General features: G+C 50.9%; 1 protein-coding gene across 1 annotated transcript in view; it reads left to right on the forward strand.

Moving 5' to 3' along the window:
* The first annotated feature begins 8,419 nt into the window (after window positions 1-8,419).
* Window positions 8,420-26,684, forward strand: part of LRRC7 (leucine rich repeat containing 7) — a 162,208-nt gene continuing 143,943 nt past the window's right edge. The window contains exon 1 of the mRNA XM_068406147.1: window positions 8,420-8,840. Within this exon, the coding sequence (XP_068262248.1) occupies window positions 8,816-8,840 (25 nt within the window). The 5' untranslated portion in view covers window positions 8,420-8,815. The remainder of the gene's footprint in view (window positions 8,841-26,684) is intronic.

Here is a 26,684-nt window from a genome sequence, read left to right on the forward strand (position 1 = left end):
TTAAAACCTGGACAGCTCACCAGGCTTTTAATGCTTCGTTCAGCATGTGAGTAAATCAAGCTCTGCCCCATCCTGCTGCTCGTCCCACCTGGCGAGGAGGAGCTGCCAGCCGCGGCCCCGCGCGGGGAGCTCCCATCAAGGGTTTTCCTGCTTCTCACAGCAAGTCACTTTATTAGTGACCACAGTAATTATAAAGATTTTGGTTAAAAAGTCACTTTCAGTATGTCAGGTTGGGCTTTTGCTGTTCAGCTCCTACCTGAATGCTTCTGCTTTATTTGGCCATCACTGTTAGTCATTAAATACACAGAATCACAGAATCAATGAGGTTGGAAGAGCCCTCTGGGCTCATCGAGTCCAACCATTGCCCTCACACCACCCTGGCAACTAGACCAGGGCACTAAGTGCCATGTCCAGGCTTTTCTTAAACCCCTCCAGAGATGGTGACTCCCCCACCTCCCTGGGCAGCCCCTTCCAATGGCTAATGACCCTTGCTGAGAAGAAATGCTTCCTAATGTCCAACCTGACCCTCCCCTGGCCAAGCTTGAGGCTGTGTCCTCTTGTCCTATCGCTTCCAAGTGAAGGAGCCCTGCTGAGATCAGTAAGGAGAATTTTGGTCTCCACAATTAAAGCTGAGAGCAGAATCCTCAGGAAACACATCTCTGAACACGTCCCACTGGAGGCAAAGCATCACTGCGACTGCTGTTGGATGCAGCATGCTTCTTACCGGGGATGGGAGCTGCCCACAGCCACCCTGCCATGGTCAAGGTGGACCTGAGGTTGCTGAACTCCTCATAAAGGAGGTTCTGAAATGCATACGATCTCTTGAGCAAATAACGACAAGGTAGTGAGGGAAGTAATCTCAAGGAGAAAAAAATTCTGTTTTAATTCTGAAGTTAGTTTGGGGTCTACGTGGGACAGTAAGTGCTGCAAAGGTGCAGCCTGAGCGCGGCTCACCTCCTGCTGCATCTTCTTCTGGCTGGATATCCCCACCCATCTCATCTCCTTAAAGCAGGGATAGAAAGGGCAGCTGAAAAAGAGAGGTCAAACAGCAATGAAAAGCACTCAGCTGAGTCCACGAAGCTCCTGGCAGCAATGGACTTCTCTTCTGCATCTCAGGACGTGATTTCTCTCCCTGCCCTGCTACTGGTCACTGGGTTTGACCTTGGTCCGCGTCCTCCTGCCCCTGCTGCTGTTCCGGGGATAACGGGGGAGAGGCAGCGCGGGCTGGGCAGGGAGGGCTCTGATTCATGAGTTGCCAACCCACCATGTTGACAGTGCTGAGGCTGGGAGAAATACCTGTTCACAGTGACGATCCTCCGTAGGCTTCGCTCTCTGCTTACTGCCATCGCTTAGTAACAGCTCTATTTTTAAATGCTGAGAGGGTATTAGACCAAAAAAAAAGTTTACTCAATCTCCAATCTAACGGGCGTTAAACCCAACGGGGATGCGGCCGTGGGCCTCGGCGGAGCTGGCCTGAGTGTGGGCGGGCTGCGGGCATGGCAAGCCGGGGGCTGCCGGTGCCGAGAGCTGCCCCCACCAACCTGCACCGCTTCCAGCAGAGGTTTAAAACAAATCAGTGAAATCTGTGCACTGCTCAGTGTCGTCAGCCCATGGTGACCGCACGGAGCCCGTCGAAATGAGGGATGGGGCTTTCCTGGAGCAGCTGCAGGTGGGCTGGTGAGGAAGGGGAGCGTGGGGGCGGATAGCTGAGCCTGGGAAGCAGGAGCAGGGGCTCTGTGGGGCACCTGCTGGCTGCCCTCCCTCCCCGGGGGGTCTGCCCCTGCCCCAGCGTCACCTGGGACGAGAGCTCTTACAGCTTCTGCTAGAACATTTCTCCATGAGTATCCAAATCTCCTGAAATACTGTCCTGGGCATCTGATCTGAGGAACCACTCTTGCCAGTCCCATGGAGACGGGAGCGCAGCCCGTTCGCCCCGCTGCCCCTGGTCCCCCACAGCAGTACTGGGATAGTACCGGCCACGTCCCACCCGAGGGATCTGCCCTCGTTAAAAATACCGAGATAAATGGGATAAGTTGTCTTGGACCTTATTGCAGTCTACAGCTACCTGAAGGGAGGTTGTACGCAGTGGGAGTCGGCCTCTTCTCCCAGGCAACAGCGATAGGACAAGAGGACACAGCCTCAAGCTTGGCCAGGGGAGGTTCAGGTTGGACATCAGGAAGCATTTGTTCTCAGCAAGGGTCATTAGCCATTGGAAGGGGCTACCCAGGGAGGTGGTGGAGTCCCCATCTCTGGAGGGGTTTAAGGAAAGCCTGGACATGGCACTTAGTGCCCTGGTCTAGTTGCCATGGTGGTGTCAGGGCACTGGTTGGACTTGGTGATCCCAGAGGGCTCTTCCAACCTCATTGGTTCTGTGATTCTGTGATTCTGTGGACTAACCCCTGTGCCCGATCCACTGAAGTTCATGGAGAGCTAATTCACTTCCCTGGGATGTGCAGTGGACGGCGTAGTTCCCTCCATCCAGGTCTGATGATCAATGTTTATTCATTATTTTCCTTTCTCAAGGATACAGCAGATAAACCCACAAACCCCTCGGGGACAGAAATGTGCCTGGCCAAGGGAGAGCCCAGCACCAACAAAGGGCTGGTCTTTCTGCAAACAGGTTGTCCCTAAAGACTCGTGCCACCATCACCTGCTGTTGTGGTTTTAATATATTTATATAAGGCATTTGGTATTAACGATGTGCAAAAAATCGATTGTTTTGTGGTTGGTTAAATGTCAAAGCAAGGCTCGGGGTTTCGGTGGCTGCAAAGCCATTTACTGTGTGTACGTCTGATTGCCACGGATATCATTCCTGCTGCAAAATGATCATAAGAAGAAAGTAATAAACCAGAACATAAATGGCTGCTTTATTTCTTGAGAGATCCCAGTGACGCCGTTTTGGGAGCCCTGCCAGGCTGCAGTCGCCTTCTGCGGCCGGCTCCTCTCGCCCTGGTCCGCGGGGGGCCCTGGGAGTGGGTGCCCACCTGGGAAGGGGAGACCTGTGCACAGCAGCTGCTCAAAACCCATCCCCAGATAGAAAAGTAGAGTGAGTTACCCAAGCCCCAGAACCCCAGAAATCATTTAGAATGGTTTTGATAGCTGTGAATAATAAGGGGATGCCAGGAAAATCAGTGGTTTTTAAAAAAATGGTGAAAGGTGTATTCTGAGGAAGTGCTGAGTTACTTGGAAAAGCAGAAATATTGGTAATGAAGGAATTATATTTGACAAATATAATTGGCGTATAACCAAGATTCTGGCCCTTGATTTTAGAGTCTTCTCTCATTATAAAATCAACCTTGGCGCTAATCACGTCAAAACTTCCAAAGGTTCCCTGCTATTGTAGTATATTTACATAAAATAATAACAATATTGAATATAAAAGTATAATTTCAGAACAAAATAATACGCAATTCTAGTTGCCCAACTCATTTTTAAAATCGATCCCAAGCAAATGTCAGTCCCAAAGCCCTCAGTCAGTTTTCCTTTTTGCACTCATGGCATAATAAAAAGCCTGAGTAGTCCTGTCAGCAGAACCACAGACAGTGTTTGGTTGCAATGTCCTCACATGATTACCCCTTGGTCATCTCTAACAATAAAATAAGCAGAAACACATAGAATAAAATATATAAAATATAAAATTGTAATTTCCTGGGACATTTAAAGCCAGAGTGATCACAACAGTGAACCTCTCTGGAGGAGTAAACTGGATCACCTGGTAGATGGTTTATGTTGCTCACGTCTATGAGGAAATATTTGCTCTTGGACGTATTCTGCAACTCGTGGTGGTCTTACCAGCGAGTCCTCCTTTGTGGTGCTTCTTTCAGTGCAGAACAGGTTGCCCAGAGAAGCTGTGGCTGCCCCCTCCCTGGCAGTGCTCAAGGCCAGGTTGGATGGGGCTGGGAGCAACCTGGCCTGGTGGAAGGTGTCCCTGTCCGTGGCAGGGGGTTGGAAATAGATGAGCTTTAAGGTCCTTCCAACCCAAACCAGTCTGTGATTCTGTGATTTATGACCCTCCTCACCCACACGTGGCTGCACATCACCAGGTACTCGCTTGTGAGCGGCACCAACCCCCGGCACCCCGGAGCAGAGCGCGCCGCAGGCGCTCCACGCTGCATCCCCCACACGGCTGGCCCCGTCTCCCCTCCTACTGCCAGGTCAAGCCATGCCTGGCACAGGATTATTATTTATCACTAATTTTATCTTGCCTGTTGGGAAAGCAGCATTTCAGGGCTGGCTGCTGCCGGGGGGCTCGGCGTGGGCGCCCGCTGCCAGCTCTCCCTGCCCAGCACCTCGCCCACGCGGCGCATCTTTTAATTTTAGAGGTAGAAAGAATTCAAGTGTCTGAAAGGTCAGAAGGATTTGAAAGAGGGAATAAACCCAGAGTGTTTCTGTGACAATCTAACGGCGAGCGCTCGTAGCTGCTGCAGTATCTGCAGTGAGCTCTGCCGCCCGCCCGCTGCAGAGCGCAGCCCACTGCAGCACGGGAGGGAGGCGAATCCTCTCCCCCCTGCGCCCGGCGGCCAGCGCCGGGTGTGTGCTTTGAGGAGAGGTACCGCCAGGATGGACTAGCTGCCGAGTGAGCCAGCGCTGGCAGACAACACCGGTGGGAAGCCTCTGCATCAAAGCACCTCTGATTTCCCCACGTTAGCAGGGGAGTTCGGAACGACCTTCATCTGCTCTTCAGCCGGGCGGCTCCGACGGGGAAAGTCATGCATGGAGTGTGGCAAATTTAGATGAAATTATGGATCTGAGAGACAGCTGTGATGAGGTTTGAAGCAGACATTTAAATACTTTTTGCTGGATCGACCTGGAATTTAAATAGTCACAAAGGCTTTTCTGCACCACCTGAACACCAGGTCTTGGGAGGGAGATGGCTCGGAGGAGAACACAATGGAAGTGAGAGGATTAGTGGTTCTTGTGACCACAGCCCTGGCCCCTGTGCAGCACCGAGCATCCCAGCGGACCCGCACGCTGCCTGCAAGAAACATTTTAAAAATATATAATCTAAAAGTGATTGCAACAGCATTGCAACCCAGGACGTGATGTGGGGCAGGGGAGCAGGTCACTCCCGCGGGGAGCGGCCGCAGCCCCGACGGCACCCGCCTCGGTGTCCGGAGCACGGTCCTCCCAGGCCCCCGACGGGGTTTAGTTCTCCCGGTAGGAAAGAGCGAGCAGTTTATGACGACCAGTCGTTACATTCTATAACAGGTTTTTAAAGTGCTTCCAGATAATCTAGATTAAATAATTTCACTATTAATGAGTTGTTCCATTTTGGAGAAGAGTTATAACTTTTGACGTTGCAGCCTGCTGATGTCACACCCTGCAGCAGAGTTAACTTTTTCCCTTACTTGATCCAACAGTCGAGTGAAAGCCCAGAGAAGGGCAACAAAGCTGGTGATGGGTCTGGAGCACAAGTCTTATGAGGAGCAGCTGAGGGACCTGGGGGTGTTTAGCCTGGGTAAGGAGGCTGAGGGGAGACCTTCTCGCTCTCTACAACTACCTGAAAGGAGGGTGTAGTGAGGCGGGTGTAGATCTCTTCTCCCAAGCAACAAGCGACACAATGAGAAGAAAAGGCCTCAAGTTGTGCCAGGGGAGGTTTAGATTGGAGATCAGGGACAATTTCTTCACCCAAAGGGTTATCAAGCACTGGCACAGGCTGCCCAGGGCAGTGGTGGAGTCCCCATCCTTGGGGAGATTTAAAAGCCGTGTAGATGTGGTGCTGAGGGACATGGGTTAGTGGTGGCCTTGGCAGTGCTGGGTTAACGGTTGGACTTGATGAGCTTAAGGGTCCTTTCCAACCAAAACAATTCTCTGATTCTAATATAATTTCAATTTTTTGACCTACTACAGGCCACAGGGATGCAAATACCCAACGCTGTTCCAGCAAGTGGCCCAGCCCCTCAGCACCAATTGTCCCTTGCTCCTTCTCTGCGCTTGCAACCCATCTTTAACACCAACCCTTGCCAAAGTCTCACAGAACTCAGGAGGCCGTTGTACCTGCAGCCTGCCGTCGGAGCTCACCACAAGAGACGAAAGCCCACGAGGTGGTGACGCAGTTCTTGGCATCCTCCTGATGCGAGAGCTTTTGCAATATCTCATTGATAATGCTAAAACCCCAACTGCATACTGGAGATAAGAGCGAGGGTGGCACCCGGCTGTGACACCTGGTGGTGGTGGTGGCTGTGGCAGTGATGGTGGCAATGCAGCGATGCGCCAACTCCTGACCCAGGCAGGGATGCTGTCACCCGTCCCGTCCTGCCCCATCTCATCCTGTCCCTCCCAGCTGTCCCCCCAAGACTCCCAAGAAGGTCCATTATTGACAATTTATGTTTTTTCTGATGTTATTGACGCTTTTTGCCACACACGTCCCTTACATGCCCAACGTGGAGCCACCATTATCATCTCTCAGCACCCAACTAGGCATTTATTTACTGTCTGCCATGGTCTACTTAGAAGGTGACCTAAAAATCAGCATCCATCCATACCACCACAGCCCATGACTCATCTGCTCTTCTCAATCTTAAAATTAAAGCCTCCAGAAATGGAGATTGTCGTTGTCTGGGAATACATAAAGTGGCACTTGAGAGGATTCAGTATAACCAGAAGGAAAAAAAATACATTGGGACTTCTACAGGGACAATTTTCAAAGCTGTGTAGCACCAGTGTTTATTAAATCATAGAATCATGGAACGTCAGGGGTTGGAAGGGACCTCTGGAGATCATCGAGTCACAGAATCACAGAATCAGTCAGGTTGGAAGAGCCCTCTGGGCTCATCGAGTCCAACCATTGCCCTGGCACCACCCTGGCAACTAGACCAGGGCACTAAGTGCCATGTCCAGGCTTTTCTTAAACCCCTCCAGAGATGGTGACTCCACCACCTCCCTGGGCAGCCCCTTCCAATGGCTAATGACCCTTGCTGAGAAGAAATGCTTCCTAATGTCCAACCTGACCCTCCCCTGGCCAAGCTTGAGGCTGTGTCCTCTTGTCCTATCGCTGGTTGCCTGGGAGAAGAGGCCGACTCCCCCTTGGCTACAACCTCCCTTCAGGTAGTTGTAGACTGCACTAAGGTCACCTCTGAGCCTCCTCTTCTCCAGGCTAAACACCCCCAGCTCCCTCAGCCGTTCCTCGTAGGTCAGACCCTCCAGACCCTTCACCAGCTTGGTCGCCCTCCTCTGGACTCGCTCCAACACCTCAACAGCGTTTAGGGATGTGCCCGGGATCCACATTGTTTCAGAAAGGGCGTATTTTGGCCTGCTCTTTATCTGCCTTGGTTTTCACACCTCTGCTGGAGTCAGTGGAAGTGAAACCACTATGAAACCTGTGTAAGACAAAGGGAGTTGGAGGTTTAAACTCAGCAGTGATTCAGGATCTGGCTCACGGGTTTTTTGCCCCCCCGGAGAAGGTTCCCACCCACCTCTGTCCTTCTGCAGCTCCCCCATGGCACAGCCGTGCGTTTCTCCCACCCCACACTTATCTTTACTGGGCAGAAAGACCTGTCTGTGTTTTGTAGGTAAGGACTAGAGTCTTCCAAGGGGTTTCCAGTGGCAAGTCTTTTTGCCCTGCAAAATCCTGGAGATGTTTATCAGGCCTTTAGGGGACATACCTGAAGGGAGAACTCCCCATGATAACAAAACCCCCGTATCTCATGCTAGAGTGGAGATAAATTTCCATCACCTGCCTCCTGAAGCTGCCGCAGCCGTGGCTCCTGAGCAGGCTGCAGTTTGCCTTCCCCGATGCGGACCTGTGTTCAGCTGGCACCGGTTTGATGTGCAACTGGTTACAACAGCAAAGGCTGCTTCTCTTTGGTGGGTTTCTACTGACAGAATATCTTATTTCATGGTCATTCCCTGCCAGAGGCAGGTAACCCAAGGGTGCCTGCTGCCGTGCCAGAAGGCGAGGAGGCTGTGGGTGCTCTCTGGGCGGCCGCGGCGGACGGGGAGATGCCAACACTGAAGATCCCTCCCCATTTCACTGCTGAAATCAAACCAGTGATGCCCACTTGGAACAGTACAGAAGTGTCGGTGGAGCAAAACTCTTCTGGGGCAAATTTCGGTTCCCACTGTGGAGGTGGTGAGAGCGGGAGGGGCTGGGAGCTGCCGGGGCCGGCCTGGTTCCTGCATCGGGCAGGGCAGACCCACGGGCCTGGCACCCCCGCGCTTGCCCCGTCCCTGCTCCCCGGGGTGGAGGACAGCCTCCCCCGGGCAAGGTCCTCCCCACCGCCCCCGCTGCTGGAGCCCGTGGGCTGCGGCATCCCAGCGCCGTGGCGGGGTCGCTGAGCCCCGGCAGGCTGCGGGCCCCCCCCCGCGCTGTGCCCGCGGCCGCGGGAACTCCGCGAAAGTGCAGAAAATGGCCCCTGCCTCAGGGACGGGAGGGGGCCGGGGGCTGCGCGGCGCCGGGGGCGCAGGGGCAGCGGAGCGATGGCTGCTCGGCGCATCCCCCGCCCCCGCAGCGCGGGGATGCCGCGGCCCCGCCGGGGATGCTCCGGCCGCGGGGCGCCCCGTCGGGGCGGGGACGGGCGGCACCGCTCCGCACCCCACCGCACCGCTCCGCGGAGAGGGCGCGGCCGCGGCACGCCCCCTCCACCTCTCCCCGGAGCCCCGCCGCTCCGCCCCGCTCCCCGCCGCTCCGCCCCTGCGCCGCCGCGGAGCGCAGCGCGGGCGCGCAGCGGGACCCGCCCCTCCGCCGCCTTTGTGCCCGGGCGCCGCCCCGCGCGGAGGCGGGCCCTGCGCGGCGGGGCCGGCGAGCCGCGGGCGCGGGCAGCCCTTGGCGGGGCCCCGCAGGCTCCGCGCCCCCCGGACCGCGGCTCGGCCGCGCATGGACGCGCGCTCCCGCCTGCACCGTGAGTACCGCCGAGCGCGGCCGGGCCGGGGGGTCCCGCGGGGTGACGGCGGGTCCCCCCGCGCAGGGATGCCGCCGCCCACGCCCCCGGTGCGGGATGCTGCCGCGGAGCGGGGCGTCCCCGGGGCCGGGCCGGGCCGGGCTGCGGGGCCGCGGAGCGGGAGCGCCCGGGCGGTGCGGAGCCTCCGCCGAGGACAAAGGAGCGGCCGGGAGAGCGGCGGGGCTGCGGCGGGGCTGCCCTCGGTGCGCAGCCCCCGCACGGCCCCCGCACCGGCACGGCGTGGCGGGCGGGTGCGCGGTCGGTGTGCGCGGTCCTTCCCCCACAACCCGCCCGGAACGAGGCGTCGGGCTTGGCGCAGCCCCTGGAAAATTCTGCGCCCTCCCCGGTCTCCGCACCCCCCTCCCGAGGCACCGGCGCCCCGGGAGCCGCGGCGAGATGCAGCGGGGGCAGCCGCTGCCCTCCCGAGCCCCCGGCCTCGCCCGGTCCGTGCGGCTCGGCTGCGGCCGCCCCGCTGCCAGCACCAGCCGGTCGTTAAACTGTGGCCGCTCCGAGCGTGGCTGGCGTGTGCCCGGAGCTGGTTGCCCGGGGTCGGGGACCCTCGGGGCAGCGGGTCTGGTGAGCTCCTACCTGTGCCTGGGGCGTTTGGAAGAACCTCCCCAGCTCCTGGGCAGAGGCTGGGCTGTGGGGTCTCGGGGCCTGCGTCTCCCCCAGACCCATCTCCAGCCGTGGCACCTCCCTGCCGAGGGTGGAGGGGCCAGCGGGTGCCCAGGGGTCCGAGGAGGTGGCCGGGTTTGCCCGTTATTTCGGTGAGGCTGGAGCAGGGAAGGGCCGTGTCCGTGAAGGCACTGCTGGAAGTTCCTTGGTTTTGGGGAAATAAAACCGATCCGTCTCCTGGATGGGTTCGCTATGGCTGGCACTCCCAGTAAACCCCTGCATTTTGCTTTTGCACATCTGTGATTCTCAGCTAACAGCCCCGGCCGGGGCTTTAACCTCAGGTGTTCAGAGTCGTTGTGATCCTCAGGGACAGCTGAAGTGTAAAGCATTTTCCTCACCGTTACATGACAGGAGAAGTGACTTAATCCGGTGGGTTTTGCCGTTACGCATCTGCTCGCTCGGATGCTCGACAGAGGATGTATGCTCGCCATGGCAACCTCCACGTCGCATGTTACAGCCACTTCTTTGGAAGTAGCAAGACTTGTTAAGGAAATAGGAGCGGCTGCTTTCAGAGGCTACGTAATTATACAGAAATTGTGCGGCTTGGAAAACCCGACCTCTTTTTTGAGAATATTAATGGTGCTTCAGTTCATGGCACGGGGATGGAAAGGGAATCCGCCTCCCGAGGAGGTCATGTATTTTTCTTTTCATGCAACTGCAGTGAAAGGTGGTTTCTTCATTTTTCAAACAGTATTAATTACTGTAATTTATTTCTAACCTGTATTAATTTAGTGATCTTATAATCAAGTATCTCGATGTGTCGTGTTAGCTTGATGTCCATTGAACTTCAACCTTTGCCGGTATTTGATGTGTAAAACTTTTTCTTTGATAAACCACTATTTTTTTTTAAATTCTCTCACACAGGAGGAGCTTTTCTGTGTGTTTCTGTTGTACAAATAATACGAAATACTTTAAAAAATGGTTTTACATTAAAACGGTTTCTGCAGTTGCTGAAGCAGCGGCAGCCGTCGCTCGTTGCTTGGAGCCTTCCCGAGCGGGGAGCAGCAGCGCGGGAGCCAGCGCCACTCGCTGCGGGGAGCCTGGCTGGGGGCGGCTGCTCGGGCACTTGGGGGGTCCGTCAGAGGGAGGAGTGGTGTGTGGGCACGAGCAAATTCTTCGCTCCTTGGTCACAGGGGAATTTATAAATGCTTCTAATAATTCATTAAAGATTTGTTAAAGTCGTAGTTGCTCACCAAACGGGATTTTAAAAGGAAGGTTGTCAATTATCTCTGGAATATTTCACGACGGCAGCCTGTGCACACTGTCAACGCCAAAAAACTTCAGGTTAATGAGGAATTAATAGCCCCTGAGGTATTTGCATCTGCACAAAGCTTGGGCCGTGTGCATTGATCTTAAAGCCGAGACGCCAGCGATGCAAAATACAGCAGAGCATCCAACTTCATCATAGACGCAGAAAACAGGGATTAACCCCCATCTGACCGTGGCCAGCGGATGGTCCGGAGGGAGAGCAGGCTGCAGCGGTGTGGGGGCAGCCCCGAGCCCCCCCCAGAGTCCCCCAGAGCCCCCCCCGGAGCCCCCCCGAGCCCCGCGCCTGCTGAGCCGCCCCCGGGCTCCGCGCTGGCCCTGGCCGTGGTCCTGAGCAGCCAGCCCTGGGTGGCCCCGCTGGGGCAGGGCTTGGGCTGGTGACCTGAGGGTCAGACCTTCTGTGAGCGGGTGGAGGAGGAAATGTTCCCCTTTGAATAAGGGTGGGTGACTCCATCAGACCCATCATAGGCACTTTGCAAATCCGCTGGTCCACTAGATCCGTGTCGGAAAGCCCACACCGCTTACCCTGGGAAGGGCAGCGTAGAAAACTGTCCCAGAAACAGTCAGTGCTACGTTATAATAGAAATTAATGATCTCGGTAGATCTAAGCTGAGCACAGACCAAGCGCCTAAATGTTGGATTAAGCCCTATTTAAAGATTTGTAAGAGCCACCATGTGTCTTTGGTTTTCATCTCAGCTCTCTCTAATTTTAGCGTGGTTTCTGTAGGCTTTAATTTGCCGGCACGGCAGATTGCATCAAATCCTAGGACACGTCTTTCAGAACCGTTAGCTTTTTGTCAGATCTTTTTTTTCTCTGGGAATGCAGCAATTTGTTGATGGCAGAGAAATCCTACGTGTTTTCCTGTGCATCTTCACTGGGTGGATCTACACCTTTTGGCGTCACCTGCTTGGAAATTGTGGAAGAGTCGAAGGTGGGGAGGAAGAGCGCGTGGAAGGGGCTGTGAATGAGGCTGGGTAAGAGGCCTGACAGCCCCGAGGAGAGGCTGCCACGGGCAGGTTTGTAGCTAAGTGCAAAATTAGGGAAGTAAAGGAGCATAAAATCTGTACAGCTCGAGAGGTGCCCTGGTGATGTGGAGCAAGTAGAATGTTAATGGCTCAAGTTACGGTGAATAAAGAAGGAGAGGAAGCCGTAAGCTCAGGAAGGCTGCTCGTTTTTATTGTAAGGAGGAGAACATTCTTCATCCTTTAGTTCACTCGTACTCAGAGTGAACAAATATGGAGCTACAGGAGTTTAAGCTCATTGGAGGAAAACGCTTTTTTTTCCCCCCAGATATTTTGCTGGGGGAAAGAAATGAAAATGAGAGCTGGTGCAAAGAAAATCTGAGGAGAGCAAGTTCAACCTTCTGAAAGCGTAGGAGACAGCGGACAGTGGGCAGACAACATCTGAATTCATCTCAACTGGGTGAAGGACAGCAATACTTCAGGTCCAAAGATCAAGATGTGTGAAATGTGGGACTCTGTGGGTCTGCGCTTGCTGTGCAAGTTCCCATGGATGGGAAACAAACCCTCAGCTTTACATCACGTAACTTGGCAGTCAGTGATGTGCTTAAGATGTAAAGACATACTTGTGAAATCTTTGATGCTCAGTTGGTCACTGAAGTTTGATGCGTGGAAGGTGTGACACGGACTATAAATAGAGCAATCAATAGAGCAGCCATCCAGGTATAAAATACATCCTTAAAGAGCATTCTGGCAAACAGGAGTCCGTGGGAGCTCAGAAGTTCACGCTGTGTGACACCGCTGGCGGTGGGAGTTGGCGGGCTGTGGGCACTGACCTCCAGTCACGGAGCTGATGCTCTGTTCCCCAGAGTGCTGCTCGGAAGGGGAGAATCGAGGGGAGTTTAAAGCTTTGGTTGACTTGGATTGTTTTTCAGCTGCTGAATTTAAAATACTGCTTTGTTGTTGTGGGGTTTTTTGGTACTTTTGTAATTTTTACTGCAATTGACTTAGGGAAGACTGTGGAAGAAGGATGATGGCGTGGCAGGAGAAAGATGGCATTCCAGAAACTGCTCTGAGGAACCCACCATCACAATGGATTTATACTTGTGTTATGTCAGGAGTTACATGAGGCCATCATCAGCGCTGTCTTTCCTTTCTTCAGCATGCTTTATCTCACCTCTAGTAGGTGTTGGGTCTTGGTCGTGGTCGGAGGTGAACAAGCCCTGCTGGGAGCAGAGCCGTGAGGCCAAGGAAGCGCGGTGAGGAGGTGAGAGGAGCTGTCAGTGGAGGGGCCTCGGTGCTTTTTTGTGGCTGAGGAGCAGAGCTGTGGGTGGCAGGTCCTGGTGGCAGAGCAAGGGGTGGCAGCAGTGGCTGCTCTGGCAGGGCTCTGTCTCCAGCTCTTCCTGGGTCCAACCCCACCAATCCCTCCCACTGTCTGCTTCTCTTTTATGTCACTTTATTCTCAAATATATTAAAAAACACATTCAAAGCCACACGTTCTGTTTTCAACACCACATTCCCATCTTCTCTTCGTTGCCGTTCTCAGTGTTTGGCCATTGAAGAGTCTTTCGGGCAGAGGCTCTTCATCCCTGGTAGACGCTTTGTGAGATGTTTATGGTCCTCGTTACTCTTGACAAAAGGGCAGTTTGACAGGCTGGAGCATCACCCCGACAGGAGGGAGACATGGGGATGGTTACGGGGTGATGCCTGGAGGCTGGCGGTGGGATGGAGGAGGCTGGGGAGGGGAACGCGTCACCCCAGCAGGAAGGGGCCTCTTGGTACCTGGTGGGCAGCTTCACTTCATGATTAGCATAAAACCCACCACAGGTGGTGTTTGAGTGGTGTCGAAATCTCTTTGTACCTTGTGTTTAAATTTGCCTCAGGTGCTCGATACATGGATCAAACCGTATGGTGCATGTGTTAGGCGTTTCCACCTCTAGGCACGCTGAAGCTTTAGCTGTTGTTACAATAAAAACCCTTAAATTTTCAAGCCTGAGCACTAAATTGGTAGCTTTCAGCAGTTCTCTAATTATGTGAGACATTTTTTGTACTTAACAAATGGCTCTTATTCTTGCCAGCACTTCAGCCCGGTGTTCTGGGACTGTGGGTGTCAGGGAACAGAACATATTTCTGTGTCTGTGAATATGATCCCACACGTTGTCTTAAGTGGGAAAATGTTCACAGCCCTTATATGGCGAGGGGTTTTTTTCCTAGATCCATCAGTGCTTTCTCCTGCAGTAATAATGCAGCTTTATCTTCCTGGCGCTTTGTAGGCTGGCTATTGATTATGAACCACAAATATGAAATGGTCTGTCTTTTTTTCCTGGCAGAAAGATCCCCCAGTGTCACCTGCTCTGTCTTGCAAACCATTCAGAAATTCTTTCTAGAGATGGCTGATGGTTTTCAACAGCTGATCAATGTGTAGATGCCAAACGAATAGATAAGTACCTGTTGAGGAATACTCATTTCTGCATTAGATATTCCTGCCCAGTGGCATAACACCCCAAAATCCTTTTGGTGTGTAGCAGGAAGGCTTGGTCATCCTCATGGTCACATGCAGGAGGAGGAGGTGTGAGGCTTTGTCCATGATGGACGTCCATGGGAAAGGTGATTGAGGCTGGAGGGGAGGATGGATGTGCTGCAGCTGGATCCTGGCAGGAGCCCTGCCGTGGTAGCTCAGCGGTGTGGCACGGTGCCACCTGCGTTTGGAGGCTCCTTGCCGTACGGATGTTTCGGTGCAAGGTCTGTGTGGTCACCCAGTCTGGAGGGCAGTCACCTGATGTGAAGGGCACCCAGCTAGTGTGCACGGGAGAGAGGGAAGAGTAATGACATGAGCATGGATGCTGGTATCTGTGAATGAGCAACGTCATCTCGTGAGCTTTCATGACCACCCTTGTTTTGAGGGGCTATGCGTGTTGGTCCCCTCCTGCATGGGCACATGGCAAGAAGGGAAGGAGATGGCCTAGTGTGGAGGAGTGGGGATCTGTGGGGATCCGTGGGATTCTGCAGAGCTCTGGGGGGAGGGGAGAGGGTCAGGCAGGTGCTGGGAAGCAGCTGGAGGTGCAGCCTGAACAGGGGGCCCAGGATCCTCTTGGACTCCCTGGGTTTTTGGTCATGTTCTGCATTTCCTTGGTGGTCCTTGGGTACTTCTTCCTTTTTTCATCCATGCTTTGTCCTGTGACAGATTAGAAAGTATTGCTTCAAAGGCTTGTCTTGCAGAATGTCTTGCACCTTTGCATCCTTGTAGGATAGCACTGGGTGCCTGTGGTGACTTGTGTCATAGGAGGGTCTACCAGATGCCATGTCCTGCTCTGTGGGAAGGATGCGTTTATGTCTGATGCACAGCACAGCATTGTACCTGCCTCTGGTGCCCGAGGGAGCCGTGTTGTGCCACCTGTGTGGAAGCACGTCATCCCCTCTGGGGTCTGAGCGTAGCCAAGATGCTACTGTTGATTCATAGAAACATTCGTTGTGTCATGAATTAAGAAAATGTTGTAATCCTGTATATGAGCAGGACGATGAATCATTATAGTACAGAAATTTAGTTATGATAAATTTTAATAACATTCCAAGGTTTAATAATTTTCTTGAAAGTCCTACAACTGAGCAAAATTACTTATTTACACGGGTGACTTTTAATTTTTAAGGGAGGGTTTAAGTATCAAAGCAAATTGGATCAGAAATGCCATGAAAGTCTGTATGATTTTTAGTGTCTTACATTACAATATGTAAGCAACAAAAGGAGGATGAAGGAGAGTCTCCATCCTTTATTGGATGTGGGGGGAACATAGTGACAAAGGACGAGGAAAAGGCTGAGGTGCTTAATGCCTTCTTTGCCTCAGTCTTTAGTAGTAAGAGGAGTTGTTCTCTGGGTACCCAGCCCCGTGAGCTGGAGGACAGGGACAGGAGCAGAGTGAAGCCCCCATAATCCATGGGAACTGGTTAGCGACCTGCTACACCACTTAGACACGCACAAGTCTATGGGGCTGGATGGGATCCACCCAAGGGTACTGAGGGAGCTGGCAGAAGTGCTCACCGAGCCACTTTCCATCATTTATCAACAGTCCTGGCTGATCAGGGAGGTACCCGGTGACTGGAAAGAAGCAAATGTGATGGCCATCTACAAGAAGGGCCAGAAGGATGATCCGGGGAACTACAGGCCTGTCAGTCTGACCTTGGTGCTGGGGAAGGTTATGGAGCAGATCATCTGGAGTGCCATCACGGGGCATGTACAGGACAACCAGGCGATGAGGCCCAGTCAACATGGGTTTGTGAAAGGCAGGTCCTGCTTGACTAACCTGGTCTCCTTCTATGGCAAGATGACCCGCTTACTGGATGAGGGAAAGGCTGTGGGTGTTGTGTACCTGGACTTTAGTAAAGCCTTTGACACAGCATTGTCCTGGAAGAACGGGCTGCTCATGGCTTGGATGGGCGTGTGCTTCACTGGGTAAAAAACTGGCTGGATGGCCGGGCCCGAAGAGTTGTGGTGAATGGAGTTGAATCCAGTTGGTGGCCAGTCACCAGTGGTGTTCCCCAGGGCTCATTGTTGGGCCAGTTCTGTTCAGTATCTTTATCAACCATCTGGACGAGGGGATCGGGCGCACCCTCCGTAAGTTCACAGACGACACCAAGTTGGGCGGGAGTGTTGATGTGCTGGAGGGCAGGAAGGCTCTGCAGTATTTTTCTAAGGACTGAGGGGTTTTTCCCAGTAAAGCCCCATTTCAGGATTCCTGCAGGAGTACCTGTGAAGGAGGCTGCACTGCACAATGACCGCCGACACGCTCGCCTCTGCGAGCACATCGGCTTTCACATATGTGCACAGAAGCTCCTTTAAAATAAGCATTTCTGTGCACTTTCCAAGGCTATCCTAAGGTGTCTGCCTTCATTCTGCCAGGGAAAGGCACTCTTTTTAATGGGATGTCATTACCACTCCGCTGCTGAGTGGTTATTTCCATTTATAATAGCAACAATGTGTTGACTTCGACAAGTTAAAGATTCAGATCCTGGAACTGCCAGTCAGCGCAAGGGCTGCTGGCGTGCTTTAATCATCACGGCTATTTTTGTGGGGACAGATTTAGCACAAATAGGTGTGCTGCGAAGTGTCACGCTGTATTTGGTCCTTGTCCGAGACATCTTAGTTTTGGAATGGCGCTCGTTGTATCAAATTCATCGAGAAAGTCAATCTTTATCCATGGGGAGGGCTGGGGGGAAAACCAAACAAACAGAACCTAGTTGTATAATTTGCGCCTCCCCTCCTCCATTTTTCTTCAATTTAGCTGACTTTGAGTGAAATACAACAAAGAGAATAGTTTCCAGTACAGTTAAGTGCTGACCCTGCTTGTGAGGTGGATGTTTTGTGCAGTAACTTCAAGGGCTCCTGAACGTGTGGCCCATGGAGCTCAATGGGGTCACGTTGGTTGTGGCTCTGGTCCATGGCTGTCGTTAGCACCATTGAGGTCTGCATCCCTTATTCAGAACGTGGTACTTCAACGTACCCCTGAGGTTTCTTTATTCCCTTCTACAGTGTGTTGGTGGTTTGGGTTGTTGTTGTTGCCACCTTTCAATATTGCATATTGTGTCTCAGCAGAAGGACTCTTCTGTGGTCCTCGTTCTCAGCCCCTCTACCTGCTCAGGCACTGCCTTACCCCCGGCAATGAAATGAGGACCAGAGTAAGGAGGCAGGAGACTGGTATTTCTCAGGGCTTGCATCTCCTCTGTGCAGCTCCTGCAGTTGGGGTATCGTCCATAAATTTGGTTGAAGCAGAAAAAAACTCATCCGTGTTGGCTAACAGATTGGCCTGAGATTAGATAAATCTTAATTACTTCTGCTAGATTTGATTCCGACTAGTTACACTCAACTCATTATAATAAGTTACGAGGTCACTTAGGGAGACACTGAGAGATAGGATTAACGTGCTGTGCTATCAGAAATGATTCTCTGATAGCAGGTTTATTCAGAGCTCTCATTTTTGCACTGGAGATGATGACGAGCTGCTCCCGATCCTTCTCCGTGCCGCTTGGGATTTGGTAGATATCTGTCATGTTTCCCCCAACTCATCTCTTTTATAAAACTGACCTACTTAGTGACTCTTCACAGAGAAGTCTACACCTTTGCCTGTCCTTTTCATCCTCATTTGAGCATTTTCCATATCCAGTATGTCCTTCCCTTTTATTTCAGTGAGGGGACCATTTTTTTATAGCTTTAGAATAGCTCTTGGAAACCTTAAAGTAAAAGAAACTGTGTCCTTTCTGAAATACTTTGTATTTTTCAGGTCCATTAGTCCGACTGCTCTGACTTTGGCAGCACGGGGTGAACAGCATGAAAAAACACAACCAATATTAACAGAAATACAAGATTAACAGAATACGACGAGTTTGTTCTTCTTAATAAATGCTTGCCTAAAATACCATCCCTTGTACGAGGGATGTTCATCGTTGACAAGAAGAAAAAAGAGCGATCATTATCTTTCTAATGAGCTGATAAGTCTGAATATTAAATCATCTACAGAAGCTACCTCTTAGCTTCTCTCCAGCCTCTTTCTCCATCTACAGCAGAGAACTTGGCTGGTTCTGTCTTTAGGGTTAAGAAAAAGCACTTCAGCATTGAGTAAAAAACCCATTATTGGCCCTTGTCTCTGACATCCAATTTGTGTGTGTGCACGTATAAATATATATGTATATATTTCTATAAATATAGATTTATATTAATGCATGGGGAGGTTTACATTGGATATTAGGAAAAAATTCCTCATGGAAAGGGTTATCAAGCACTGGAACAGGCTGCCCAGGGCAGTGGTGGAGTCCCCATCCCTGGGGGGATTTAAAAGATGAGTAGATGTGGTGCTGAGGGACATGGGTTAGTGGTGGGCTTGGCAGTGCTGGGTTAACGGTTGGACTTAATGATCTTAAAGGTCCTTCCCAACCAAAACAATTCTCTGATTCTATTCTATGATTCTATGCATAAAAATTTGAATTGACCCTGATCCTAGAGATTGCTTCATCCTCACAATCACAGAGGACCTGGAAACTTTCAGCAAGTAAAATGCAAAGCGTTAAGGAGTTTTATGACTTTGCAAAACCTTCAGCATGTGGTGGTGCCAGGGCTTCATTTCTACCTCCTGTGGCTTCACGGTTCCCTCCGATGGATGTGTAGTGGAATCATTTGTGCTGGAACAGGCTAACATGGAAATGGGGTGAGCAGAGCATGTCTCAGGTGATGTGTGTGTTTAGGAGGTGTCACGATGCTCACACGCGTTTGGGAGGAGGCAATGAGTGAAGGCAGGGACTCCATGAAGCAGCATGAAAGCAAACGGCACAATGAAGAAATCTTCCAGCTGAATTGCTTTCTCCTCAAAGTCTGAAGAGCATAAGTGTTCCTTGTTATCCTACTGCAGAAAAGAAGGGCAAACTGCTTGTGTGGAGGCCTTCTTGGGGCTGCCTTCAGCAGGTAGCGCCCTCAGACCCTTTGCCAAAGGGGAGGTTGCACCGAAATCCTGTGTGTCATGATGAGCCCGTTGAGTCGTGTTTTCACAGCAGCTTTGTTGCCATTTCAGGGTTTTTTAATAAGCATCTTCTGTTTTGAACCATTCTCGCCCTTTTGGAAGAGGAGCGCGCTGTGGTCTGGTGTAGGGTGGCCCGTTGTTCACAGCGGGGGTTTTTCCCCACCCTCCTGAGAATCCAGGTGTATTTGCCCAACACGTCAGCCTCTGGACAAGCTCAGCCCGTCCTGTGGCTTTCCAGAGCCACGTCACGCTGAGTGGCTGGGATGCTCATCACGGAGCTGCTCAATGTCCCAGGGGTGAGAACAAACGTTTTTGGGCAGGAGAGCAAGGACCCACAAGGCAAGAGGAGCGTCTGCAGCAGCTGTGTGGTACCTGCAGAAACACGGAGAGTCATATGGAGAGTCCTTCTGGTTTCTGAGGCTTTGAACAGTGTTCAGTAAATAAAACTGTTCTTTGAGCAAGGATGAGCAAACAAAGCTAAGAAAACAAAGCCTGGTGAGGCCACGTCTGGAGTACTGTGTCCAGTTCTGCACCCCCCAGTTCAAGAAAGATAAGGAACTACTGGAGAGAGTCCAGCGAAGGGCTACAAAGATGATCAAAGGACTGGAGCACCTTTCTTATGAGGAGAGGCTGAGGGAGCTGGGTCTGTTCAGCTTGGGGAAGAGAAGACTGAGGGGGATCTTATCAACACTTACAAATACCTTAGGGGTGGGTGTCAAGAGGAGGGGACCAGACTCTTCTCAGTGGTGCCTAGTGAGAGGACAAGGGGCAATAGGCACAAGCTGAAACGTGGGAAGTTCCATCTGAATATGAGGAGGAACTTCTTTGGTGTGAGGGTGCCAGAGCCCTGGCACAGGCTGCCCAGGGAGGGTGGGGAGTCTCCTTCTCTGGAGATATTCAAACCCACCTGGACGCAGCCCTGTGCAACGTGCTCTGGGTGACCCTGCTTTGGCAGGGGTTGGACTAGATGATCTCCAGAGGTCCCTTCCAACCCTTAACCACTCTGTGACTCTGTAATAGCTGTCCATAAAGTATCAATCATCCCTGTATGTGCTGAAACAGCTGTTCTGTGGAAAAATGAGCGTGAGACCGTGTGGTTAAAGGTGATGTCATGAAAACGCACAGCAGAAGTGCCTTCATGCCAAAGGAGCATTAATTCTGTGCTGTCACAAGGCTTGACTTGCCCCTCTGATCCTGTAGCACAGGCTTTTTGTGTGCGGAAACATAGAATGTTAGTATTATTTTTTTCATATGTAGCATCTGTTGCCATCTTCTAAAAACACACCTTACCGTTCTGTAATGCATTTAGTGCTTCGTGTGTTTCATTTTAGCCACGTGGCCCTTAGTTGTAAACTACCATTGAGGAGCAGAGATCAGCCAAACCCTTGCCATGAGACACGAGTGCCAACGTGTGCCACGCCGTGGGTTTGTGGAGCACGTTGCACCAGTGAAGTGACAAGCTCTTGCCAAGCACTAGTAGAAGGGACCAACCCCAAGCTCCTTTGCCATCCCAGGTTCAAGACCATGGTGCAAAAGGCGTTTTGAGATGAACTGCAGACAAGAGAGGCGACCTGCCCCCGGTTTCAGGAGGTAAAGCAGCCTTCTGTGTGCTGCTGGGGGTGTTGCAGTAACACACTGCGCTTCACTGCTGGAGCCAGAGAGGGACAGAAAGGGTACTCGGAAATTGTACAGGGGAAAAAGCTATTAATATTAAGGCTCTTTCTCTTGTTTTCAGCTGTGAACTGTAATTTACTATGATTATTTGTTTCCTAATAAATTGTCTGTAGCTCATTTCAACATCAAAACGCATTAAGCTTCTTGCTCTGATGTCTGTTACGCAGGCTAACTGAATTCCTCTTCGGAAAGGAATGACCAGATGCATGAGATTTGACTCAGAGATACCATGCAGCTTGTTCTTTCTATCTGGATATATCCAGAAGGTCAAATTCTGCTCCTTTCTGTCCTTCTAATTTAATTGGAGTCAAGAGAGCTCCATAGGTATAAATGAAAGCGCTCTCATTAGGTACCAGCGCAGTCTGGGAGGGTGCTGGATTTCAAGTCAAGGTGGTAGTGCATGAATGACTTGGCTGCTGGTCTGTTGAGAAAGCCATCCCCGATGTTTGTCTTGCAAAAGGTTCCAGCATTTCAGCTGGAGAGGCTACTATTTAGCTAATGGAATTAAAATAGGGATTTAAAATTTAAATAGAATTAAAAGAGAGAGTAGTGACTACTGACACCATTTAACTGGGGATATAACATGAATGCTTATTACTAGTGAGTGAAAAAAGCTTGTTAGCGAGCTACATCGTGACATTGTTCTGAGGAGGAGTGTTTTGTTATTAAAATTACTGTGAAAGCCAAGATAGTCCACAGCTAAACACAATTTAAGGTTCTTCTATACTTTGTCTCTCTAGTTTTTTGCTCTTTTTGCTTATCTTTCCAAATTGTGATGGGACAAATTCTGCTTTGGCTTCTTATCATTGTCAGCTGGTGCTAGGTTTGTGTGTGCGTGTGGAAACGGAGGGTTGTCCTGTGCCTGCCTGGGCATCAGCCGTGCCGGTGGTCAGCTCTCCGTGGGGGCCGTGGGTGTTGCCGTGCCCAGCTCACCGTGTCAAACCCTCGGTCCTCGCGTCCCTTCTGCTTTCCTAACCATTAACCCAGCACTGCCAAGGCCACCACTAACCCATGTCCCTCAGCACCACATCTACACGGCTTTTAAATCCCTCCAGGGATGGGGACTCCACCACTGCCCTGGGCAGCCTGTTCCAGTGCTTGACAACCCTTTTGGTCAAGAATTTTTTCCTAATATCCAATCTAAACCTCCCCTGGCACAACTTGAGGCCATTTCCTCTCATCGTGTTGCTTCTTACTTGGGAGAAGAGATCTACACCCGCCTCACTACAACCTCCTTTCAGGCAGTTGTAGAGAGCGAGAAGGTCTCCCCTCAGCCTCCTTTTCTCCAGGCTAAACCCCCCCAGGTCCCTCAGCTGCTCCTCATCACACTTGTGATCCAGACCCTTCCCCAGCCCCGTTGCCCTTCTCTGGACTCGCTCCAGCACCTCAAGGTCTTTCTTGTCGTGAGGGGCCCAAAACTGCACCCAGGATTCGAGGTGCAGCCTCACCAGTGCCGAGTACAGGGGAAGATCCCTGCCCTCATCCTGCTGGCCACACTAGTGCTGGTACAAGCCAGGATGCTGGTGGCCTTCTTGGCCACCTGGCCACACTGCCAGCTTGTATTTGTTATTTTACTCTTTATTTTTTACATACTGTGTTACATTATGACTTTGCATTACAAGTGTACAGGGAGGAGAGAGCTGATGGGATGCACGGGGCTGCACCAGTTTCAAACTCCACCTGAGAGTTGCTGGCTTGGAAAATCGCCATCGCTGTGGGTACTGCTGGGAGCGGAGTGGGAGCCCTGCGAGGGTCCAGCAGACCCCAGGCAAGTACGTGGGTGTGAGGTGAGGGAGTCAGCTCACATACCGTGGCCAAAACCACCCGTTATTGCCTGCGTTGCGCCTGCTCTGGCCTGGCAGCATTCGAGGAGCCGTTTTGGTTGGTTTAACACCCCCACTACAAAAATATCCTGTGTCAGAATCTGTGTCGTGTTCTTAGGGAAGAAAATAGAGCTGCAGAGTGCTGTGCTGCACCCTCACAGCTTCTCCTACACACGCTGACGGCAGCCAAGCAGGGACAGGATGAGACAGTAACCTCGGTGGTTACACAGTGAAATGATTTATAAACACCAATCCTGAAAGAAAAGCATGCCAAGAGAGAAATCCAGGTCTCTTGCAATATCAGTAATGATTTTGCAATTGATTTCCTGGAGCAAAATTTTTAATTTTATGATATTTTAGTGTCTTATATCTTTGTGACGTGTTTGTCAACAGGATGAGCAAAAGCCAGATTTATTGGTAGTAGTTCTAAGAGTCCTGTAACAATGTATATTTAATGAAGTGCAATGGCTATAAAACAACTTCAGCTGTGGTTTATGCTACACAACATTAATGGAATTATATTGGGAGCTCAGTTAAGTTGCTGAATGTCTTCTCCAGGCCCTGTATTGTAAGGGCATACTGTTGAGTATATCTGATTTTTATATTTTGTACTGAACGTTGCTGGATTCATTGCATCTAGGAACTGCTGTGCCTCTCCTTTCTCTTTCACTGCTGTAAATCCAAGTATTTCTTGGAGTTACCACCTAGTTGCAGCTGTGTAACTCATGACGAAGGGGGTGGATGGGAACCCATAGTGAGCACAAAGCAATGTGCAGCCTGTGAGTTGCACAGGAGGAGCCCGCTCTGCTTTCCTTGATGGTAACATAAACCAGGAGTCGCTCACTCCATGTGAACTGAAAGTGAACTGGATTCCCTGCTTTGCATGTATTAAACTGTTGGGGATTCAGGTCTCAGGAGCAGAAAGGATCAGCCAGAATTTTGGCTCTGAGAAGCAGTAGAAAGGGACCTGCAGGTCCAGATGTTTTATAGTCATACGTTTATATGTGCAGCTAATACAAGAGAAATAATGCCTTTCATTTTGTTATTGCTGTTTTTCTGGACGTTTTGTTTTGTTTTCACATGTGCATATGATGTCTCGATTCTTGAAGGTTGTAAAGAACCTCCCGAACAGCTTAATTCTTTTTTCTAAAACCATTGAGGAGAAGATAGGAAATTGTGAGTCACTTCGTGCTTTACGAATCACGAACACAAACTGGATCCTGATCCAAAGGTTCCCTGAGATCATTAAAACTTGCATTAACTTGCATGAGATATGAATCAGGCTGCCAAAGCTTATGTATTTAGCTCAGCTTTATCAGCTTTTATTCTGCACAGAGCTACATACAGGTTTTTAACAAGCTGCTACTTGAAATAGCACATAGGGTAATGGAAGTATAAAAATACTGGTAAGAGATCATTCTGAGGTGCCTTTCACTGTTTCAAAAACTATTCTGCACAGTGTCATGCCCTGATAATATTTCATTTTTTGCTGCAAAACTTTGTTTGGAAACACTGGTTGGAAGAGCTCAGTGGGATTAGATCAAGTGCCTGTTACAGGAACATCCAGTCTGGCTTGCAGGTTGTGTGTGGTGAAGGGGAAGGTTGTGTTTTCTTAACCAGAGACCAGCTAGATTATATTGATCTTCAGCAAAAATGACAGTAAAAGGGGGAAAAAACCCTCAAAAACCCCTGAGTGCACTCGTTCTGGGGAGGCGAGGAAGCCGGGGCAGATGACCGATGAGGCAGGCCAGCTCTGCTGCTGGGTGGAGCTCCCTGGCATCCCTTCAGGTGGGAAGAGCCTGCACCCGTGGTGCTTGCAAAGAGTTCCCGTAACATTCAGGTTGCGTCAAGTACTCCCCCACTGTCTTTGCGTTGGGTTTGCACAGATGAGCTTGTCTGTTGATGGGTACTGGAGTAGAACAGATCTTAAAGCTTCGACACTGGATTTTTTTTTTTTGTGGGGTCTTTAAATAGCAACAGGAGTCATTTATGCACCAAATAGAGTTGTGTTATTTGCAAGCACTGACCAGAACTGATGAAAACAGTCACGGGCCAGTTAAGTGTGGACAGTAGAACGTCCTCAAGCATCGTCCCGTAGCACGTTGCTGCCCGAGTGCCATCAGACCGTGCCCTTCCACAGCTCGCTTTTGATGCAGCTTCAAAGCCAAGTTCACGTGACTGCAGGCTGCTGTTTCGCTTGCAAGTTTCCATTGGCATAACTAGATTCTCATAGAAGAAAAAATACTGGCTGAGATCTTTAGGTATACTAAAATAAAGATGCTTTCAGCTATCATTTTAAACTATGAAGGGCTTTGTGGCAAGGTGAAACGTTGTTGTCAGAAGTGGCATCAACGTGGTTGATCCATAATGTGGCTGAGCCATAATCTATCCATTCATACGGCGTGGGCTGCAGGACACCTTTTTGTCCCTGTGGTTTGGTTTTTTTTATATTCTATGAATGTCAGCTTGGCTTTTCCCGTTCTCCTTGCACAATATGGTTGGCAAGGGCGTGTTGTGGAAGCTGGGAGCGGAGCCAGGCAGAGGCACGCCTCATCCGTGTGGTAGATACGCTGGGATCCAGCTAACAGTGCTGTAGGGCTGCGTTTGGTTTTACTGTGTGTGTCTGTAGCAGGTCGGCATCAGCAATAACTGACTGGCCCTGCTGTGTCAGGTACAACTGCAAGAGTGCATTGTAATTGCTCGTTTTCTTAATTGTAACCTGAAATACTCATATCTTCCGTGTGTGTCTGAAGAGGAATTTGTTTTCTTTCAGTATTTTCAATTTTTTTTTTAATTGTCAGAGTGAAAAGCGTTTTAACCGTATCTATTGCTAAAAGATTAGCAGCAAAAGCCTCTGAAATGTATTGGTAAGGACCTTAAAAAAAAAAAAAAAAAGACTGAAAGCAATTAACGTTTCCCGGCCAAACGAAAAGAACATTAGTTCTTGTTAGCACTGTAAACTCTAATTAGATTCTTCGAGTATGACCCACAGTGAGTTATGGAATTAGGTGTAATAGTTTTGTAATACCCTGGAACAACATTGCCTTACCTACCTAAGGAGGAAAAGAGGCCCTTGCTGAGTCTGCCATTATGGACAAATGTCTTAAAACACATGTAAAAGGTAAAAGAACTTAATTTTAGACAGGAAGATGTTCATGTAAGTAATAATCTCATCATTTTAGTGTATGGCATCCTTAGAAGCTGAAAACTAAAAGCAACCATTTACACAGAAATACTTGAATTAAAGAATCACAGAATCAATGAGGTTGGAAGAGCCCTCTGGGATCATCGAGTCCAACCGTTGCCCTGACACCACCATGGCAACTAGACCAGGGCACTAAGTGCCATGTCCAGGCTTTTCTTAAACCCCTCCAGAGATGGTGACTCCACCACCTCCCTGGGCAGCCCCTTCCAATGGCTAATGACCCTTGCTGAGAAGAAATGCTTCCTGATGTCCAACCTGAACCTCCCCTGGCCAAGCTTGAGGCTGTGTCCTCTTGTCCTATCACTAGTTGCCTGGCAGAAGAGGCCGACTCCTACTGCGCTACAACCTCCCTTCAGGTAGTTGTAGACTGCACTAAGGTCACCTCTGAGCCTCCTCTTCTCCAGGCTAAACACCCCCAGCTCCCTCAGCCATTCCTCGTAGGTCAGACCCTCCAGACCCTTCCCCAGCTTGGTCGCCCTCCTCTGGACTCGCTCTCGCTGGATTAGACACTGTCCGTGAGAGTCAGGACTCAGCTGTGATACCCGTCCTTGGTTTGTGTAGGCTCTGCCTGTAAGACCGTGCCTGGAGAACAGGCGTCCGCTCGATCGTGCCTTCCCATGCTGTGTCCTCACCGTCATCGCTCTTCCCCTTGAGTGCCAAATGCTGGCCCTCTGTGTGAGATGGCAAGTGTTCATGGCTT

The sequence above is a fragment of the Nyctibius grandis genome, chromosome 8, assembly GCF_013368605.1.
Source record: "Nyctibius grandis isolate bNycGra1 chromosome 8, bNycGra1.pri, whole genome shotgun sequence".
Taxonomy (NCBI): domain Eukaryota; kingdom Metazoa; phylum Chordata; class Aves; order Nyctibiiformes; family Nyctibiidae; genus Nyctibius; species Nyctibius grandis.